The sequence below is a fragment of the Cyprinus carpio genome, chromosome A2, assembly GCF_018340385.1.
Source record: "Cyprinus carpio isolate SPL01 chromosome A2, ASM1834038v1, whole genome shotgun sequence".
In the NCBI taxonomy this organism is placed as follows: domain Eukaryota; kingdom Metazoa; phylum Chordata; class Actinopteri; order Cypriniformes; family Cyprinidae; genus Cyprinus; species Cyprinus carpio.
In genome coordinates, this window is record NC_056573.1 from 11,722,845 (window position 1) to 11,742,782 (window position 19,938).

The 19,938-nt window shown below is 35.0% G+C and overlaps 1 protein-coding gene across 4 annotated transcripts in view; it reads right to left on the minus strand.

Annotated features, from left to right (window-relative positions):
- The window catches only part of LOC109100544 (collagen alpha-1(XVIII) chain-like), a 35,963-nt gene that overhangs the window by 12,554 nt on the left and 3,471 nt on the right, over positions 1-19,938 (minus strand). Inside the window, exons 1-14 of one of the 4 annotated variants that reach the window (XR_006162022.1) lie at positions 12,765-13,518; positions 9,692-10,239; positions 7,647-7,721; positions 7,338-7,448; positions 5,040-5,148; positions 4,848-4,888; positions 4,481-4,663; positions 4,267-4,289; positions 3,585-3,651; positions 3,379-3,456; positions 2,874-2,936; positions 2,631-2,762; positions 355-408; positions 205-240 (exon numbers count right to left, since the gene is read on the minus strand). Coding sequence is in view for 3 of the 4 variants with exons in the window: in XM_042773060.1 (XP_042628994.1) it covers positions 205-240; positions 355-408; positions 2,631-2,762; positions 2,874-2,936; positions 3,379-3,456; positions 3,585-3,651; positions 4,267-4,289; positions 4,481-4,663; positions 4,848-4,888; positions 5,040-5,148; positions 7,338-7,448; positions 7,647-7,721; positions 9,692-10,239; positions 12,765-13,017 (1,773 nt within the window). In the remaining variant the exon portion in view is untranslated. Of the gene's footprint in view, positions 1-204; positions 241-354; positions 409-2,630; positions 2,763-2,873; positions 2,937-3,378; positions 3,457-3,584; positions 3,652-4,266; positions 4,290-4,480; positions 4,664-4,847; positions 4,889-5,039; positions 5,149-7,337; positions 7,449-7,646; positions 7,722-9,691; positions 10,240-12,764; positions 13,519-19,938 lie in introns of those variants that run through there. The other 3 variants (XM_042773060.1, XM_042773051.1, XM_042773064.1) reach the window with 3 other exon arrangements.

The following is a 19,938-nucleotide window of genomic DNA, read 5'->3' on the forward strand; positions in this document are numbered from 1 at the left end:
GAGAGAGAGAGAGAGAGAGAGAGAGAGGGGTAATTGAATTAATATTGAATTTAATGGATGATTTATCTTCATGTTGATTAAATGTGATGATTGCATAGATTCCAGTTAAACTGACTCCATTTCGTCCAGGAAAAATTGGTTTAAACAATGTTAAATGTGACCACACCTTTATGCATCATAAAGGTGCGGTCATAAACATGATACCTTAAGTCCAGGGGGCCCTCTTATTCCTTGTTCACCCTATGAAAGAAAAACGTGAGGTGTACAGCTCAAACTGGAACATTTATGTAGGATGACAACAGTTTTATGTAACACTGAGTGAATTCTTTCTTCAAGATGAGGTCATTTTAATACCTTCGCTCCTTTCGGACCCTGTTGTCCAATCAAGCCATCCTGACCAGGAACACCCTTTAAAAGTCAAATAGATTAAAAGGCCTGCTTATGATATGTTTTAATATTATAACACATTACAGACACACTAGACACTAAAAAAAATAGTATACATGTTTTCATTGTGTCTTGATATGACATACAGGGGTTGGACAAAATAATGTGAACATCTGGAAAATAGGCAATATTTCATTATTAAGATGTTTTACCATTAGCCTTTAATACAGCCTCTAACCTTCTTAGAATAGATTCAAATAATTTTTGATTCAAATAATTTAACATTTGCATTTTAGTATTGGTGTCTGTGATTACAGTTTTAGCAGTTGCAGCTCTTTCATGGATGTTGGTTTGAGAAGTTCTCTGTGGCCGTTTTTTTGTGGAAAAGAGTGAATATTGAGGCTTGCCGTCACTTTGATCTTTTGGGTTGGACACAATCCTTATTAGTGCTCAGTGGTCGCCATCATTCAATTTCACTTTCTTCACTGCTAAAAAGGCTTCCATGATTTGTGCTTGTTGAAAGTCTGACAAGTCACCCATTTCACCCATGACTTGTACTAAATACTACTGAACAAAACTTATACTATACTGAGATACAAACTAGAGACAAGGAAAAAAGAAAAAAAACAACAACAACATAATTTCAACTTTTTTTCACACTAGTCTGTGAAATTATATTAACTCATATAATTATAGGCCTTCACATTATTTTGTCTAATCCCAGTATATAATTATGTTGTGTCTCAGCATAATATAAAAATTGACATTGCTGTTAGTACAAGCGGACAGCTCAAAATAAAAAAAAGACAGATTTTCTCCAACATTCAGAAAAATGCAGCACAGTTTCAAGCTGTCCTGAAATGCATCTTTGAAGCCTGTGTGTTCATCCTCTTTCAAACTGCACTGCTATTGGTTTTCTGCAAAAAAAGCATCTACAGTTATGTACAACTATGTTTTACTGAAAAATACCTTTGATGTTTGTTTGTATATATCATTATTCCTCTACTATTAAATGTGTACTCCCACATAAACTGAACCCCCCCCCAAAAAGATATCTAACAGCTTCTAAAGTATCTAACAGCCCTCTGTTAGCTATGTGTAAGGAGTAAAGTGTGATGTAAAGCCTTAGCAAGTATTTGACTGGAGAAAGTACATGCATAAAGATAACAAGTTAACCTAATCTAAATCTTAGTTGCATTCAGGCAAATGTGGACAAGCAGATATTGTTGGAGTGAAAATGCTGTCTTTTCCAACCTACTGGTTCAGTGACCTGAACGAACCAGGGCAATACCTGTCCTTTACCAAAACTCGAGCCAAACCCTGAGCCAAACCCAGAGTCAGTGCCAGACCCACTAAACCAGTCCTCAAATAGCTGGGCAATCAAAAGAAGGAAAGAAGATAACAAGAATCAGCTAAGGGCTGTGGTACAACCATCATTTAGCAACACTAGGAAGTCTTAAGAAGTGCTTGATGGAGAATGAATAATTTATCAGCTGGTCTGAGTTACTTATCATCTTACACAGGGCCGGCCCAGCCTCTATTGTTGCCCTAGGTGAGATTTTAGAACCCCCCCCACTGAAAAAATTCTGAAAATGCAGATTTTTCAAAACTTTAACTTAACATACTATAACATAACATAAATACTGATAAGTATTAACATAAATAAGTGTAAATAAATTGTGATAATAAATAAATGGAGATGCTGAAGCACCTTGGAGGTATTTTATGAGTGAATCTGTTAAAATTGCCTATTGAAGAGACCAGACATGAGCTATTCCCACAACTATGCCTACAGTGAGAAGTACTTATTACAACAAAGAGAAATATGAACAATATGAAATGCCTAAAATAGTCTAACAGACAACAAAGGCAACAAAATAAAGGCAAAATTTTCTAATTTATTTGTAGATGTTAGCCAGCTAGCTAGCTAGCTAGTCTAATTAGCATACCCATACCTTTAATTTTCAATTTTGTGCATACAGTGGAAAATGACATACTGAAACTTAATTATTTCATTTTATGAATGCTAGATTATAGTCCTAGTCATGGTCTTTTTCAAAAGACATTTATGCTGCTTCATTTCAAGTTGTCTGAGTGCATTAGACATCATATATAATATGATATGTCAGGGCCAACAGGAGGAGCAGATGAGATATGAATTCTTACGAAATGTAAACTTTTTTTTTTCTTTTCTGTAAGCCTTTCTTCAGCAACTGATTTAACCGAAAAGAGAACATACTCACAGGAAGTCCAGGTTGCCCATCTCTGCCGTCCTTGCCAGGGGCACCTGGTGGTCCAGGCAGCAAACTCCTTAAGGGGCCATTAGGACCAGGTGGGCCAGGTTTCCCTGGAGGCCCTGGAGGACCAGGTGGACCCTAGGATATGATATCATTGTTTATAGAGATATACAGTACATTGAGAACCTTTACTGTTAAATGCCATATCTACTGTAACAATATCTTCAAAACATGGGCAGATGTACTCACTCTTAGAAGTTCTGTATCAATGTTAACATCTCCAAATCCAGAGCCGAGAGAATCAAATCCATACTGTCATTGAAAATGGAGATACATTTTAGTAAACAGGCTGCACAGTTTTAGATGAATCTAATTAGTCTCACAACTGACACATTTTGCAACCTTGACACTGTTATTGAACTGATTTAAACCAACAATGAATTGACTCAAGATAAATTACATCTTTTTAGAGCTGGTTTACAGGAGAATTTGAACTGATCTCATATTTGATTATTTTGCAACATTTATACTGTTATTTTTCTGTTTATTAACATGAAGCTGTTTTGAAACCATCTTTATTGTATAAAGCGTTATATATAAATGTAGATGACGACATCAGCATACATCAGATTTACAGTTGCCAAAGACACTGTCTGGAGAAATAGTTTAATTACAGATCACATGCTTTGGTAACAAATGCACCCCCCAATATGAAGTAATACTTAAAGCCACACAGTTTGTGTAATATACTCACTGGAACTTTAATTGGTTTGGATGCCCCTGGTGGTCCAGGAAGACCTGGTGGACCAGGCTGACCAACCCCAGGATCACCCTAAAAAAGAATTACTGTAAATAGAATGGAATACAAGCAACACAACAGGCCATAGCAGGATGTTCTGGTTACACTGTGGCATTGAGGATAATTACATGTTTGGGATGCCCGACTGCATTATCCCTCACCTTTTCTCCTTTGACTCCAGATTCTCCAGGTAATCCTGGAAGTCCTGGTGGTCCTCTCTGCCCCTGTATTAAAGAGACACTGTATTGAACATGAAGCAAAAAAAAACAAAAAAAAGTTTTTATATTCTATCCTCCTTTTTTTCATCTTGTAAGTAAACTATTTCTTGTGACTCTTCAATTTTTTTAGCTTCTATAGGTAAATAACTGGAAGAATATCAAGTTAAAATTCAAGTTAAAAATGACCATGCTTGCTCATCTCAGAGCATTGCTAAGGTAATTTTCATTAGCATTTTAATTACTATTCTGTTCTGCAAGTACATACTATGTACTTTTATATAGTTATTACAATAACTATGTAATAACTTCTGTAGGTATTAACCCTGAACCTACCTGGAAACCTAACCCTAACCCACGGGAAGTACAATGTAAGTACAGGTAAGTGTATGCACTGTAAAATAAAATGCAACCTAATTTTCTTTGTTGTTTAAAATCTAAAGAGTTACATGTCTCATGCTTTTAGTTCTACCAGAAAGGATTATTCAATTAGCAATTATAATATGTGCACAATAATGTTGATATATCAACTGAAATTTGTGCAACACTGTACTGAATGGATGTCCTTCATCTCTACATGCCAGTATTTTAAAATTGTACATATTTTTCTTTGTTGTTTAAAATTTGTTTTCCTTCTTCACCTTTGCTTCCCTTTAAAACATTGGCAAGAGATTAAAAAATTCTAGTTCACTCAGTCTATACTGCTACAACATGAAATTGTTTATAGTGCTATAGCTATAGATAAAAGTTTAGACAGCATTATATTAACCCATAGTCTCATAAAGAATAAGAAAAAATAGCACATTCAATAACGTCTCATCATCATGAGGAAATAATCATACAGGTTGTCCATCTTTCCCTGGTCTGCCTTGACTTCCTGGTGGACCCACTGGACCTTGAGGGCCTCTCTGTCCAGGCTGAGCTGAATGTATGGGTGGGAGAGATGGTCCAGGAGGTCCAGGGGGTCCCGGAGGGCCTTCAGGTCCAGGTTCTCCACGCTCCCCTTTTTGCCCCTGGCCAGAACCCTGACACAGTTCAAGAGTCTTATACTTGAACATGCAGCATTATTACATGATTTTAACGATCATATACTGAGCATTACTCATTATCTTATTCATCATCTTTATTAACATGTCTAAATGAAGTCAGTTAATTCAAAAATAAGTATCCTTTTTCTTGTTACATCTGGAAATAAAGTGTAGCACTTACATTCCCTGTACTCTCCTCTATTTCTTCTGTTTTGTATGTCCCTGAAAAGATTAACAACCAATATTTAACATAATCAAATAATGACCATATTAATATTCATTTGTTAAAATACCAAAAAGTAAATAATCAAAATTCAAAAATCAAAACAGGCAAAGTGAAGCTAGTTGTTTATCTTAAACAGTGTCCTCTCACCTCTAAGCAGTCTTTCGTCTATAGGGGTCACATGTCCTGAAACTTCCCCTTCGTCCATGTCAGGTAACACAGTGGGTGGAGCTTGGACAGGAAAGGTGGGTCTATGTGTCTGCATGCAATAATACACCAACTGAGACTTACATTCTTACAACATATATTAGCTATAATAATGTAAACTACACATTTTAATCTATTTATTATGATTATCTGTTGCTGTGGTTTAAAAAACTTAATTAAAATTGTATTTCATAAAACTATTTAAAGGTAATGTGTGTAATTTCTGCATAAGTAATGGCACCTGCACAGAATAGCAGGTTTCCAAACACTACTATCACTCCTACCGACCCATGTCATCCATTGTTTGGACAAACAGGTATCCCAGCCCCAAAATCACAGCATTGGTTGAGTCGACATGAGTTAACATGTCCGTTCACACAAACCAGAGGTTCCCAACCTTGTTTATCAACTGAACTCCTATGACCTTTTTTTCCCCTTGAAGTGCCATCTGATATTTAAATTAACGCTTAAACAACTTTATACATTGTTATTTGGAGATAATTAAAATAACTTATTTAATAATTTTGACTATTTAATTATCATATTTATAGGTTTAATTCTGTATACTTGTATTTGAAAAAATTATACATTTTTTTGTTAAATTTACATGGGACTATAGGAATTGTCTTGTCTTGGTACATTCCTGTCATTCATTGCAATGCATTACATCACAGCAGCTTCGCAATTGGTTTTCATGTCCCTTGTGACTAATCAGTATTAATGTCACCCCTTCCAGTATATGTTTTGGAGAGCCATATTTGAATATATGCATAAATGCTAAATGCATATATGCATAAATGCTAAATGCATAAATGTAAATGTAAATATATATTTGAATGTAAAGCAATCATATTGCTTCATTGTGTTATATACTGCATATAGTGTAATTTCTGGAGCTCAGCATCTCCCTTCTCTATTCTTTTTTATATGATGGAGCAGTCAGGACATTCTGCAAAAAAACATATTCCATGCAAGAAAGCAAAACATACAGTTATTTTTCTGGGTGAATTATCCCTTTAGCATTGAAAAATGCCACTCTTTATATTTACAGTGCACTAGGAAATTAAAATCCAGAAATTTTTGTTGGCTCAACACTGATACATAAATGATGTTCCTTCTGTCATGTGTTTGCAGAGAACAAAAGATTTGAACCCTTTTGATTTCTCTTAATATTGTTACAAAATTTAACTCCCTGGAGGGACAAATGAACCTCTTTTTTTCCTGTTTGGCAAAGAAAAATAAAGCATAATGTCAACAAAGAAATAATAACATTGACTACAAACATGCACATAACAAGACAAACAAATATGAAAATAATTTCTTTTTTCATGCTCATCTATTCATCCGTGAAATATGTTTTGCTTTTGTGCATAAAATTTAGAAAAACAACATTTTTTTAAAAAAATTCAAAACTGTTTAAAATTAAAATTAATTCAAAATCTGAAAAGACTTCATATGAATCCTGTGTATATAATGCTTCTTTAAAGTTATTGATAAAATATTGGTCAAATGTTTGGGATCATTAAGATTTGTTAATGTTTTTAAAAAGAGCTCTCTTATACTCAACAAGGCTGCATTATTTGATCAAAAATACAACAGAAACAGAAATACTGTGAAATATCATTATTAAAATTTAAAATAGCTGTTTCCTATTTTAATATATTTTAAATGTAATTTATTCTTGTGATGACGAAGCAGTCTTCACTGTCACATGATCCTTTGATCCTTCAGAAGTAATTCTAATAAGCTGATTTGCTGCTCAAGAAAGATTTCTAATTATTATCAGTGTTGAAAACAACTGTGCTGTTTATTATTTTTGTGGAAACTTTGACTATTTTCAGGATTCTTTGATAAATAACAACATTCAAAACAATTTATTTGTAACAATATAAAACTTTTGATCAATTTAATACATTCTTAAAATAAATAAATAAATAAATAAATAAATAACACTTTTGAACAGTATATATATACATATATATATATACATATATATATATATATATATATATATATATATATATATATATATATATATATATACATATATATATATATATATATATATATATATATATATATATATATATATATATATATATATATATATATATATATATATATATATATATTATATATATATATATATATTATAATTATTATTTTTTTTAATTTATTTATTTTATTTAATCAGGTTAATAGAATAGATGTAATGTGTTTAATGAGGCGCTTCTGTCAAACCGTTTCTTTATCTTCTCTCTCATTTGTCCGACCAAAGATTACTTCACGTCTCCCATGTTCTTCTTCATAATCATAATCAGCCTCACCACTTCCATCGCTGGAGGACTGCAACTGCAAAACATCACAAGGGTCACGAGCGACTCCACCACAAGAGGGAGTGCCAGGTCTACAACAACCATACCCAAACATACATTTTGCTTTCAATCTATTATGACAAATTTGCCTCTATAAAATGGTCAAGGATGGTGTAGTTATATTTTAAGACAAATAACACGAACGAGACAGAGAGAGTAATGAAAATGCCCTCACGCTGGGTTTATCCTCCTCACACTGCTCTTCCGCTGCCCTAGGGTCCTGTTTTATTACCAGCTGTTGAATAGACCCCTGACAGATTGAGAAAGAAAGAGTAAGAGAAAGAAAAAGGTTTAGTTGTTCAGCTGTGTAAAACAAAATCAAATTGTTTGTGTACAAGATTGCTGTGTATATTTGCAGAATGCCAAGTGGTTAATCACACTGCAATCATGTTCGTACACAAGGGCTGCCTGGAGCTGTAAACTACTGTCAGGAGGAGATTTGTTCTGTTACAGCAGAAGCATAGCAGATTCATCCAGAGCTCAGTGACATGCCAGAAACGCTTAAGGCAAGGTAATAAATTTTGTACAATTATCAGCAGGCTTTCAGAGGAAGCACCTCCTGCTTTACTCATTAGGATTTAATGGGTTCTTTCAGCCACACATTCATTCAAGTACAGCTGGGATTTATGATGGCCATCAGCTACTTTCATTATTAAAGGCATTATGAACTGTCCTAATCTAAACAGCCATAAAACAATAACAAGCAAAACTTAATTAGGACCATTACAGATAACACATATCAACACAATAACTGTCATCAGTAATACCTCTGAAGGGAGATGTGAAAGAACAAATATTTAACAACAAAACTGACAAACCTCAAAATGCCTTTACAAGAGAACACAACAGTAACTGCAACTCTCTAGAAATTTGAACCTGGGACCTTTGTGGTTTTAGCCAGGTCTAAAAGTATGATTGTTTCTCTCTGTAAGTGTACATTATGTGAGAGTTTTGTTGCTAGTGCTTCTCTTTCATTGTAGGAGGCCCATCTAGCATTATACCACGTAACACAAAGGATTCGACCTTCCTGAAGTCTTCTCCATGACAACAAGCCTCCCTAAACACAACACAACCAACTCATGGGATAAAAGCTCTTCAGCTGGAATATAATTCATATGCTGTAGAGGACACTGTCTGAATCAGAACTTTTGGTATTTATGGTATGGTGGGTGTTGTACAAAGCAAATGTGAATAAATTAGGGAAAAATTATTTATATTCAATTAATGATTTTGTAAGGTGATATTTTATTTTATTATCATTTTACATGTTATGAAATATTTTACAAAACAAAATAAGCACTCATCGGTGCTAACAGGTCAGTTAAATTGCTCCGCAAAAATATTACATGATCAAAAAGTAAAACATACTATTTACCAGAAAAATAAGTATGCACCAACAATAAAATTCTGAGTGATAATTATGGCTTAAAATCTTCTTATCTCACAATTTTGACATTTTATTTCATAACTATATCTTTTTCATCATTTTAAATTTTATGTCATAATTCTGACTGTCATTTTTTAATAAAGCATGTTTTTTATTCTTATGGGCTTCCATAGAAAACCAATAAATAGACAATATTAAAATTCTGTACAAATAAAACAATGTTTTTAAACTAAAATCTGAAAAAGTGAATTTAGGCATCACAACATTATAATGTACAGTATGAAAAATGGACATTTAATTTGAGATTTTCTAAATATTATATTTTACAGTATTATTAATGTTTTTAAACATTCACCTTAAGTGAGTGTTAGTTTATAGCAAACTGGGGAAATGAGCATGCATAATTCAGTATCAGTGAATTACAGTATCAGTATCAAGTCAATATTCCATGTCAGTTTATAATCACAGTAAACATTATCAAAATAAAAGCACACTCCTTCTTTTGAACAGTTCGTACTTGTACACTCTCACTTTGCTCTATGTAGCTGTCAATGTGAGCCAGTAAGTTTACTAAAAGTACATATTCTCAAGGCCCAGGTACACATAAAATCACCTCATGTCATCAATAAAAATGTATGACACCTAAAAGCAAAGGACAAGGTAAATATAAATAAGAAGATTTCTGTGTGGCTTTCAGTTTTCAAATTTCAGTGTGGTTTCAGATCATCTTTTATGTTCAGTTATGTTTTGTGTGGTTTAAACTGTAAGAAAACAATTTTAATGAAAGGTTTTTGAGTTAAAAAAAAAAAAAAAAAAGGAAAATGGTGACCTACCACAAATCTCTCCAGGCCGGTACTGCCTGCATTTGCCACAAAGATACCCGAGCCCGGCTTAAAGCTGAGGGGCTGCTGGCTTCTCTTCAGGGGGGTGCTGTGATACTCCTCACAGTCCATATAGAGCCGAACCTCCTCTTGCTCGACCATCAGCGTGAAGCGATTCCATTGCTGTGTCATATCAGGCACTTTAAAGGAAGCCACCTCCATGGTGTCTGCAAGCCCTGGCTGGCTGTAATACAGTTCAATCCTCTGGGTCTTATCCTCCACAGGTGTCAGGGCCAAGCCCAGGTGGACGATCTTCTGGGAGGGATCTGTGATAGCGAACAGGACCCCTCCTCGAGAGTTGGAGGGTTTGACGGTGACAATAATGGCAAAGTCCTTGAAGAAGGGTTCAGGTACAAATGATTGGGTCAGTCGACCTACATTAGCATGAGGCCCAAAATTGTAGGCAGGGAAACCCTCGTAACCCGTGATGAAGGACACAGATGGAGGAAGAGGAACACCAACTAGCTCAGTGAGGACTAGGTGACCCTTGGACCCTCGCTCTGAAAGAAAACACCCAGTAACAGGGGGAATGATTAAAATGAAGGACAATATACAGTCTTAATATCCCTTCCCACATTTATTAAAATATGTTTCTCCTAATATTACATGAACATACAGTCTAAAGACAAAAGTGTTGCGCTGAAGATTATATATAAAATAATAAAATCCATTGTTCCATGTCATGTTTATTAAAGAAACTGTGCTGCAAAAAAATGTCAAACTCAAGTCAAGCTAACATGATTTGCTTTCTTCTGTGGAACATGAAAGGAGAAATTCTGACTGTGCCGGTTGCTATTTTCCACCATAAAAGAATATTAAAATAATCCATATGAATCATGCTCTGTATTCCAAGATTTCTGAAAGGAAGAAGAAAAAGAAGAAGAAAAAGATCTCTGTGAGAAACAAAACCCTATGATCAATAACGAACAACTTAAATGTAAAACTTACATTATATGGCTTAAAGACAACTTATAATTTTGGAATATGAGTTAAAGGGAAAGCTTTTATGATTTTTTTTTTTTTTGGTATTACTGAACTGAAGTTTCATTTTCATTGAACTGTGACAGAATTTTTACTGAAAAATCAAACAGGTTTGAAAATCATAAAGGTTTCAGGTTTCATTGAACTGTCACGGAAATAACATTGTCATGGAAAGCCTTAAGTATATTTCAATAACAAGGTGTTACATGCAACATACAGCCTCATCGCAAAGATTATAAAAGCACTTTTCACTTTTACAAGAGCTAAAATCGAGCAATTTGTCTTTTGCATTCTTTTTCTGCAATTCCATCTCCTGTTTCACAGTTATTAGGACGACAGCAAAACATGCTCATTAGTTCATGCCAATGTCAATGTCAAAGACAAATTGACAAAATTTCAATCTGATGTGTGCTAATGATAATGAGGTAAAATGTCAAATAAACAGCTCTACGGGGCTGCAGGGCTTCTAGCAAATTCTCTCAGCTAAGCATTAAGTACAGCAGAGAGAAGATTCTCTTTATATAAATTAATAAAAAATAAACTGAATTACAGGTAACAGCAGTTTGTGCTGAAAATACACAGTAGTGCAAAGCAACTAACTTTCTTAAAGATTAGTAAACACAAATTACTACAGTATACTGCATATCACATTGAAATGCCATGAAGAGACAAATGTAGTGCATGAGTGTGTAATACACATTGTGTATGCAAATCTCTCCAAGTTGGTTCATAACAAAAATATTATGAAATCTTCAAAGAAACTAAATGCATTTTTCAATGAGTATGTTTGTGTCTTCAGTCTAAAATAAAAAAAGGTATATGTTCAACATTGAAAATGGCCTTTTACCAACATGTATCTAAAACGTCCTCTCTCCCTTCATCTTTCATATCACGTTCAAATGCATTGAAGAGACAAGTGTTTCAGTGACTGCATGAAGTAATGGGATGAATGAGATGTCAATTATGAACAAGTCTGGACCCCATGGTTAATTTCGCAATCTTCCTCTGTGCCTGTAATCAGCAGGTGGACCTACAACCGATGCTCCAACAGCGACCCCAATTTCCCAAAAACCTCCTGATCTAATCCTATTATTATAGTATCATGTAATAGGGATTTAGCGTTATTCTCTACAAAAAGTGGGCTCACCAAACACCCTCTTTCACACAGCGGTGTAATACAATTAGAAACCTTTTCGAGTTAAGCTATATTTCCTTGCCTCATGGGTGAAAAAACATTTCAGTAATGATCCCAACACATAGCTAAGCCCAAATGACATTTGGATACAGTTAAAACTAACAAGACGGTATAGATACACATTAATCTTGTGTATGCAAATCTTTCCAGCTGGTCCATTACAAAAATAAATGGTAACACTTCATTTTGATAGCCTACTTAAGACATTCTGCTGACTATAAGTAACTTTGCAACTACATGTCAACTTATTATAGCCTACTAAACCTAACATAGCCTAACAATATATTAATACTCTAATGAGAGTTAGTTGACATGTAGCCTAGTTGCAAAGATAGTTAGTAGAATGTTTGAATAAAGTGTATATCAAGAAATCCTCAGTGAAATATTAAATTTATCAAAAGTAACAGTTAAGGCTTTTACATTGTTAGAAAAAATTCGATTTCAAATAAATGCTGTTCTTTTGAACTTTCAGTTCACCAAATAATCATGGAGGTTTGTATAGTTTCTGCAAAAATATCCAACAGCACAACTGTTTTCAACATTGAAAATAAGAAATGTTTCATGAGCACCAAATCAGCATATTAGAATGATTTCTGAAGGATCATGTGACACTGAAGACACTGAAACTTTAAAAGTTTGGGGTCAGTAATTTTTTCTATTTTTTTTTTAAACAAAAATATTGCATTTATTTGATCAGAAATATTATTGTGAAATATTATTTGAATTTACAATAACTGATTCTTTTACAATATATATTTAAAATGTAATTTATTCTTAATTTTCAGCAGCTATTACTTCAGATTAAAAACTACCTACTTCCCTTCATCCCTCATTCGGATCGACACTCACCACTCTTCCACATTCTGAGAGGTCTCTTAGCTTGGGCTTTGCTGAATCCCGCTGTGGGCTGAGGAGGGGAGGCTGGGAAGACAGGGGCTGTGCTCTCCTCTGGTGCTGTAGCGGTGGGTGCAGGTGTAGTGACAGCAGGAGGAGGTGAGGTCATCTCTGGGACCCATAGAAACCTGAACCACTGGATCTGAGAGGAGACACTGACGAGGCTCAGGAGTACCAGACAGGTCAGCGGCAGCACCAGGGCCGCCATACTGCTTGGCCGAGCAAGGTAGATAAGCGTACGTCGTCCACTGCTGCAACATCGCCAGAACACGCTATTTTGCTCCTCCCGCACGTCTCCACTCTTTACCCCCTAGGAACCCCCCTTTACCCCTATGCACCACGCAGACTTTGGTATTCGGCAGGGCAGCCAAATGTCTAATCCTCTACTCCATCCTAATGGGATTGTTGAGCACACACAGAGGGAGAATGCACAGCCTTTGACCCCCACATTGGCCCCTTCCTTAAATCTCCTTCACCTATTACCACCTCTGACAAAGATTCAGCCCATGGCAATGGGGATCGATTGCAAAAATGGAAGCTTTCACAACAGTGTGCAGTTATGGAGAGTTTTAAAGCTTGCTAATTTTTTTTTCCAGCTTATAAGGACATACAGTGATAGCAAAGACACACTTAGTGCAGGGAGCAGCACATTTCAATAAGAAGGCATAAGGATGCTGGATGCATTTTCAGTTCGACTGGGATTCAGTTCTGGTAAAAGTTCAGGCAGATAAGAAAAGTAATAGAGCAGTGGTGCACAGTGTAAGAATGATGGTGATCAAATATTTTTTTTTTATTTAGTAAGAATCCATTAAATTGACCAAAAGTGATAGAAAAGTTGTTATAGATAAATGCTATTTCAAATAAATGTATGAGCAATGATAAAGGATTAAAAGTATGAGCGTTGCCACAAAAACATTAAGCTGCACATCTGTTCTTAATATTGATAATAATAAGAATAATAAAAATCAGCATATTAGAATGATTTCTGAAGGATCATGCGACACTGAACACAATGAAACTGCAAAAGTTTGGGGTCAGTAAGATTTTGTAATGTTTATGAACCCACCACTACAGCACCAGAGGAGAGCACAGCCCCTGTCTTCCCAGCCTCCCCTCCTCAGCCCACGGCGGGATTCAGCAAAGCCTGAGCTAAGAAACCTCTCAGAATGTGGAAGAGTGGTGAGTGGTGAGCGGTGAGACTATTATGCTCACTGTCACAATCTCTAGCTGAAGTGGGCATGAGTTACGCTAGAGGGCACCCCATCCTGTACCCTTTACCATTCACCCCGGACTCCATTTCCCATAATCCTTTGCTCGGACTCATTAAAAAAATTAATTCACCTGTCTCTCATCACCTCATCAACCTCACACTATAACAACAGCACACTCTCACATCGCTGGTGATTGAATGTTTAGCCCTTCTGCGTTTCCTAGTGTCCTAGTTTCCTAGATTTAGAGCTTGCCTTTGCTGTGTTTGACTGTTAACTTGTTTTTGATTTATTGCTGCCTGCCCTGACCTTTGCTTGTATTGTGGAATACTCTTTTGCCTGTGCCTTGGATGTTATTGTTTGCTGGTATTTGACCCTGCCTGTTCTGACTATGCTCTATGGCAGTGGTTCCCAATCCTGGTACTGGAGAACCCCCAACACTACACATTTTTGATGTCTCCCTATTCAAACACACCTGATTCAACTTATCAGCTCATTAGTGAAAACTCCAAGACCTCAAATGTGTGTGTCAGATAAGAGAGACACCAAAAACGTGCAGTGTTGGGGGTTCTCCAGGACCAGGATTGGGAAACACTGCTCTATGGAATAAAGCCTTGCTTTTGGATCCCCAACTTTGTCGTCAAGACTCCCTTCGTTACACTCACCAAGGCTGTATTTATTTGGTTTGAAATACTGTAAAAACAGTATTTAAATTTAAATGCTTTGTTACAATATATTTTCAAATGTAATTCATTCCTTTGATGACAAAGCTAAATTTTTAGCAGCCATTACTCCAGTCTTAAGTGTCACACAATTCTTCAGAAATCAATCTTTTTTTAATGCTGATTTGCTGCTCAAGAAACATTTCTTATAACCTTTGTTTTTTTTTTTTTTTTTTTTTTTTTTTTTTTGTGCTGCTCAGTACTTTTGTGGAAACCATGATACATTTTTTTTTTATCAATTTAGTGCATCCTTGCTGAATAAAACTTTAAATTTCTTTCAAAGCAAAACAAATAATAACAACAATCTTACTGACCCCAAAGTTTTGAACAGTAATGTATTTTTTAATGCTAGTAAAACGTTAGCTTACGTACATTATTTATCAGAAAACTATCAGAGAGACGGTTATATTCTGGATGGTCTCCATGTCCATGAACATGGGAAAACTAGGAGTCTGTATTCTGCTAGCTGAGTGAAGAATCAGGGCATGGAAATACTGAGCCAGTTTCTTCAGCCAAATCTCCACAGCTCAGTGATCATCAATAAGCTGACAAAGAAAGTCTGTTCTAAACCATAGGGTGACAGTGCGTGCTTGAGTATGATTGTTGCAGATTGTTTGGGGTTTAATTTACAATTGAGTTATTGGGAGATGGAAGGCTGTGTCTTCACATAGACCATAAGAACCAAATGGGACATTTCCACTAAAATTAACTGTCCTGCTAATACTGCTGTCATCTGTCAAAATAGAAAATGTTTAAAAACAAAACAAAACATCTTATTCAAAACTTGTCCAAAAAACTTTTATATCTAAATCAATAAAGAGTAGCTGACAGTTACTTCTGCCTTTAAATCAACTGAATATATCCTGCTTCATTTACCAATTCATCCCAATAAGCACTTTATGTCCTGCTGTGTGTCCAATCCTGACTCTGGGTGCTTGAAATTATAACTCAATTATAAGGCGAAGGGTCAACTTGCCATAGAGTCTCATGTGAACAAGAAGGAACTCAAACTGTTATTTTAGGTTCAGGAGATCTTTGAGGCCCAAAGGTTAAGCAGGAAAGATGATGTTCCCATCCAACCGACCTCACTACTCCCTTTTCTGTAACCCAGCAACATTCAATAATTGGTTTAGTGTCAAAAGCCATCAGTTGTGCAATACTGTGGATTTCTTGTCTATAGATAAGTCTCAATTAGCAGCCATGGCCTCCACTCAAGGGCATTATGCCTAATGGTGCAATTAGACAGTACTGTCCTCGAAATGCCAGAGCCTGAATCAAGAGCTAGACACAAATTAAAAGCTAGACACCATATTTGCATTACGTTTCTCTTGCTGAGAAAGCCAGTAGCTATTATACAGAGAAAATATATTGTAATAGTCAATTAGAGCATAATTCAACCTCTCGAAGTGTTTATTGTGGTACTTAGGCATTGTGATAATTAATAATAAAATAATACAATAATTTGGAGAATATAACTACTGATTCTAAAATCACATTTTGTGATGGTTCTGTAAATAGAATACAATTTTAACTCTTTCAAGACTAGCATGTGTGTGATTTTACAAACAGTGATCATCCAGCTCTCTCTAGTGGTGAGTTACAGTACCACAGTGAAAAACCAACCACTTATTTACTCAAACAGATTCACTGAAACTACACAAAATGTGTTTTTTTTTAAAAAAAAAAACGTTTTAAAAAAAGATATGAAAACAAAGCAATTAGCCAACATGCTAACAATATGTTGCTCATTTTAAATCAAAACATACAGTATTTCTTTGTAAATTGTTGAAATACTCATATTTCTCTGTGGCTCTAGTATCTGTGTGGTGGTCTGTTGTGGTCTGTGTGAATGATTGTGAGGGCATTAGTACTGAGAGATTAGCATCAGCACTAGTGAGAGAACAGGAGCTGACAGTAGCCGGGCATCAGTAATCAATTAGCAAAATGAAGGAGGCTTCGTGGGTGAACAAAAACAGTGCTTAGCCACATTAAATCAAAATCACACTCCAGAGCTTTTCAGTAAAGTCTGCACTCATCTGCTTTTTCCTTTGTTTTAGTGACTCCATGGTCTGTTACTCAAGAGCAGTAGTGTACTTGATGTCAGACAATATTTTGTGGCCTGTTGTCTGATTAGTTGTTTACATCTTCATCTCCAACCGTTTGAAAGCAGAAAGCCCATAGTTACAACCCAGGATAGCAAACAGTTGGCATTGTCTGCTTGTGAGGTACTGAATATACAAAAAGGGGTTTTGCAAGACATTTTTATATAAATCTGGCCTAATGATGGCTTTAAAATGTCTAAATGTTATTGCATTGATAGCTAATTTTTGCAATGACTGGTATCAAGTTACTGGTCTCAAGTTCACACAGATAACAGAGTAACCATGGCTATAGATCAATACATTATTTATGAACATGATCCATTATTGTCTGACATAAGAAAATGTTCCAAATATTTTTATCTTTTTATTTTTAGATTTAAAATAGACCAATCTGTGTGTTTTATGAAGAAGTTATGGCCAGTCTTAAAGAAGAAGATGAAGAAGAAAAATGTAGACTAGTTGCAAGACTAGTCTAAGCATTTTATGCAACTGGGCACTGTTTGTAAAATGCTGAAAGTGCACTTTTGCGTTCATTAAAAATAAATAAATAAAAGCCACTTCATTTGAGGTGTTGTTAAATGATACAAAGACATTTATACATAGCTACTTTTTGGGGCCACTGTACATAGTAAACATACATTTAAAAAGAACACAGGAAAATTCAAGCATGAACTGAAATGGAAATAAGTAGCTAATGCATCCACTCCCATATTATAGTTACAGTAAATTCCTCCCAATATACAGTGTAAGCACTGCCCTTTTCTTTGAACAAACTACTTCACTTAAATAATGTGCCATGAGAGGAACCCTTTACCAGATACACAGGTAACTAGACCCCAGCATCATGGTCACCTCCACACCAAAGCGTGATCTTGCCAAATATTTTGGTAGTCGAGTTATCTTTGGCTTGCAGCCATATGTATTTGTGGATGTTTTCTTTGGTACCATGACATAAAGCAGTGTGTGACATCACAGAGAGTCCATTTTTTGAACCAATCAGATTGAGCTGTTGGGTGAGAGGGAGGAGCTGTGTCCGAACAGACAGTGGCCTAGTGTTCACTCTGACTCAGGTCATTATAAGATCCTCACACACCTATAAAAGCAGAGAGAAGCTCAAACTCAATGCTGCTTCTGTGTAATGCATGTTTTCTTTACAGTATTCACATGCCACCCACTTTTTTCTTGTTATAGATATGCAAGTACGCACAGCTTTCTGCAGCTTGGTTGAGAGCAGGAAATGTTCAGTTTTATCTGTGCTTACAGTGACCAATCCATTTCTATTACATTTAACTACCTAACTTTCCCTATGAAACCGTAAAATAAATAACATTAATAAACTGCTATGGAACTAATTTGCTATACATTGATGGTGTAACATCAAAACGTCACACCTTTCACACAATTATCTGAATATGAATGTGAATGCGGCAACAACAGGACATGCTATACATTATAACTCCTTCTCACGAGTACTGGTGATGTCTGCAGGTAATGTTTTAAGGGAGTTTATCATGCTCATTGTAATGCAGAGTCCCTGAGGGTCAGTGATAGGCTCGACTCCTGGGCAGAGAATGATAGGAATGTCCAGGCCCCCACGTTCTGTCCAACCTCAATCATTCAGTCACCCACCTTGAGGTCACAGTTGACTGACAATGGAAGAGGAGGCTCCCCAAAGTAATTACAGAACTGCATGAGGGAGAGCAAGGCAAAGATTTTCACAGAAAGAGAAAAAGCGGCCCTCAAAAGTTTTTTTGGGGTGATCACTGATTTGAAATAATATTAAACACTGTTAATAAACAACTTACATGTTTCCATAGTAACTGAATATAATGTTTTGATGTGAGATACAGGGTTTGTGATCTGATCAACCAAGATGGATGTTAATACCAGGTATAAACAGGGTTTTAGGAGTGAGTGCACATCATTACATGACTAAACTTCTGATTAAATTCGGTCTAACTATATATCTGTCAATAACATTTTCAAAATGTTAGTTAATATTACAATTTGTTTTAATGCCTGTTAAATGTGCCTGACTTTGCTTCTTTGAATAGTTGTGGTTTACTGTGAGAGTAAAGAAAAATCCAATGAGTTTTGACAACCAACCTAATGGACATAATTAGCGGAGCAGAGTATTGACTATATTAAGCCAGAGAAACATACTTGTGGGTGCTGTGGTGTAGTGGTTAAGGCTCACTGGAGGTTCACCCTCAAGAAGCAAGCCATTGTGCCCTTGAACAAAGCTCTTAATTTAAGGATCCAGACAGACAGATAGAGCAGATCCTTTATATAAATAAATATGTAAATATAAATATAAATATAAATATAAATATAAATATAAATATAAATATAAATATAAATATAAATATAAATATAAATACATAATAATAATTTTATTAGATAAACAAACAAATAATAATGGGTCACACTTTATTTTAAGGTCCAGTTCTCATCATTAACAAGCCATCAACTACAACTTTTGCCTCAGTAAACTCCTAATTTTCTGCTTATTAATATTTAGTAGGGTATAGCTGTTAAGTTTAGGTATTGGGTAGGGTTAAGATGTAGAATATGTTCATGCAGAACATACTAATAAACAGCCAATAAAGTAATAAGCATGATGATAAGCAACTAGTTAACAGTGAGAATTGGTCCCTATACTAAAGTGTTACCTAATAATTATGATTAATAATAACATTACTAATACAAATGATACATAATAATAATAATAATTATTATTATTACTACTTATATAATTAATAATAATCATTTACAGAACATAAATAAATAAATAAATAAACACATTAGTAGTAGTAAAAGTAGTAGTAGTAGTAGTAATAATAATAATTGTTATTATTGTATTAATAATTTTTATTTATAATAATATATTTATTTATTTAATTCTATATTTGTTTATATTCTTTGTTTATATGGTGGTACAGGTTCTACTTCATCTCTTCATTTACTGAAAATAATTATTATTGGATAAAGACGAATCTAAAATAATGAATAATTCATAATTATTTTAAGAGATTATTTCCAGGATGATTACAGTGTGACTGACTGTAGAAATTAGGTAATCATGTAGACAAGCAGC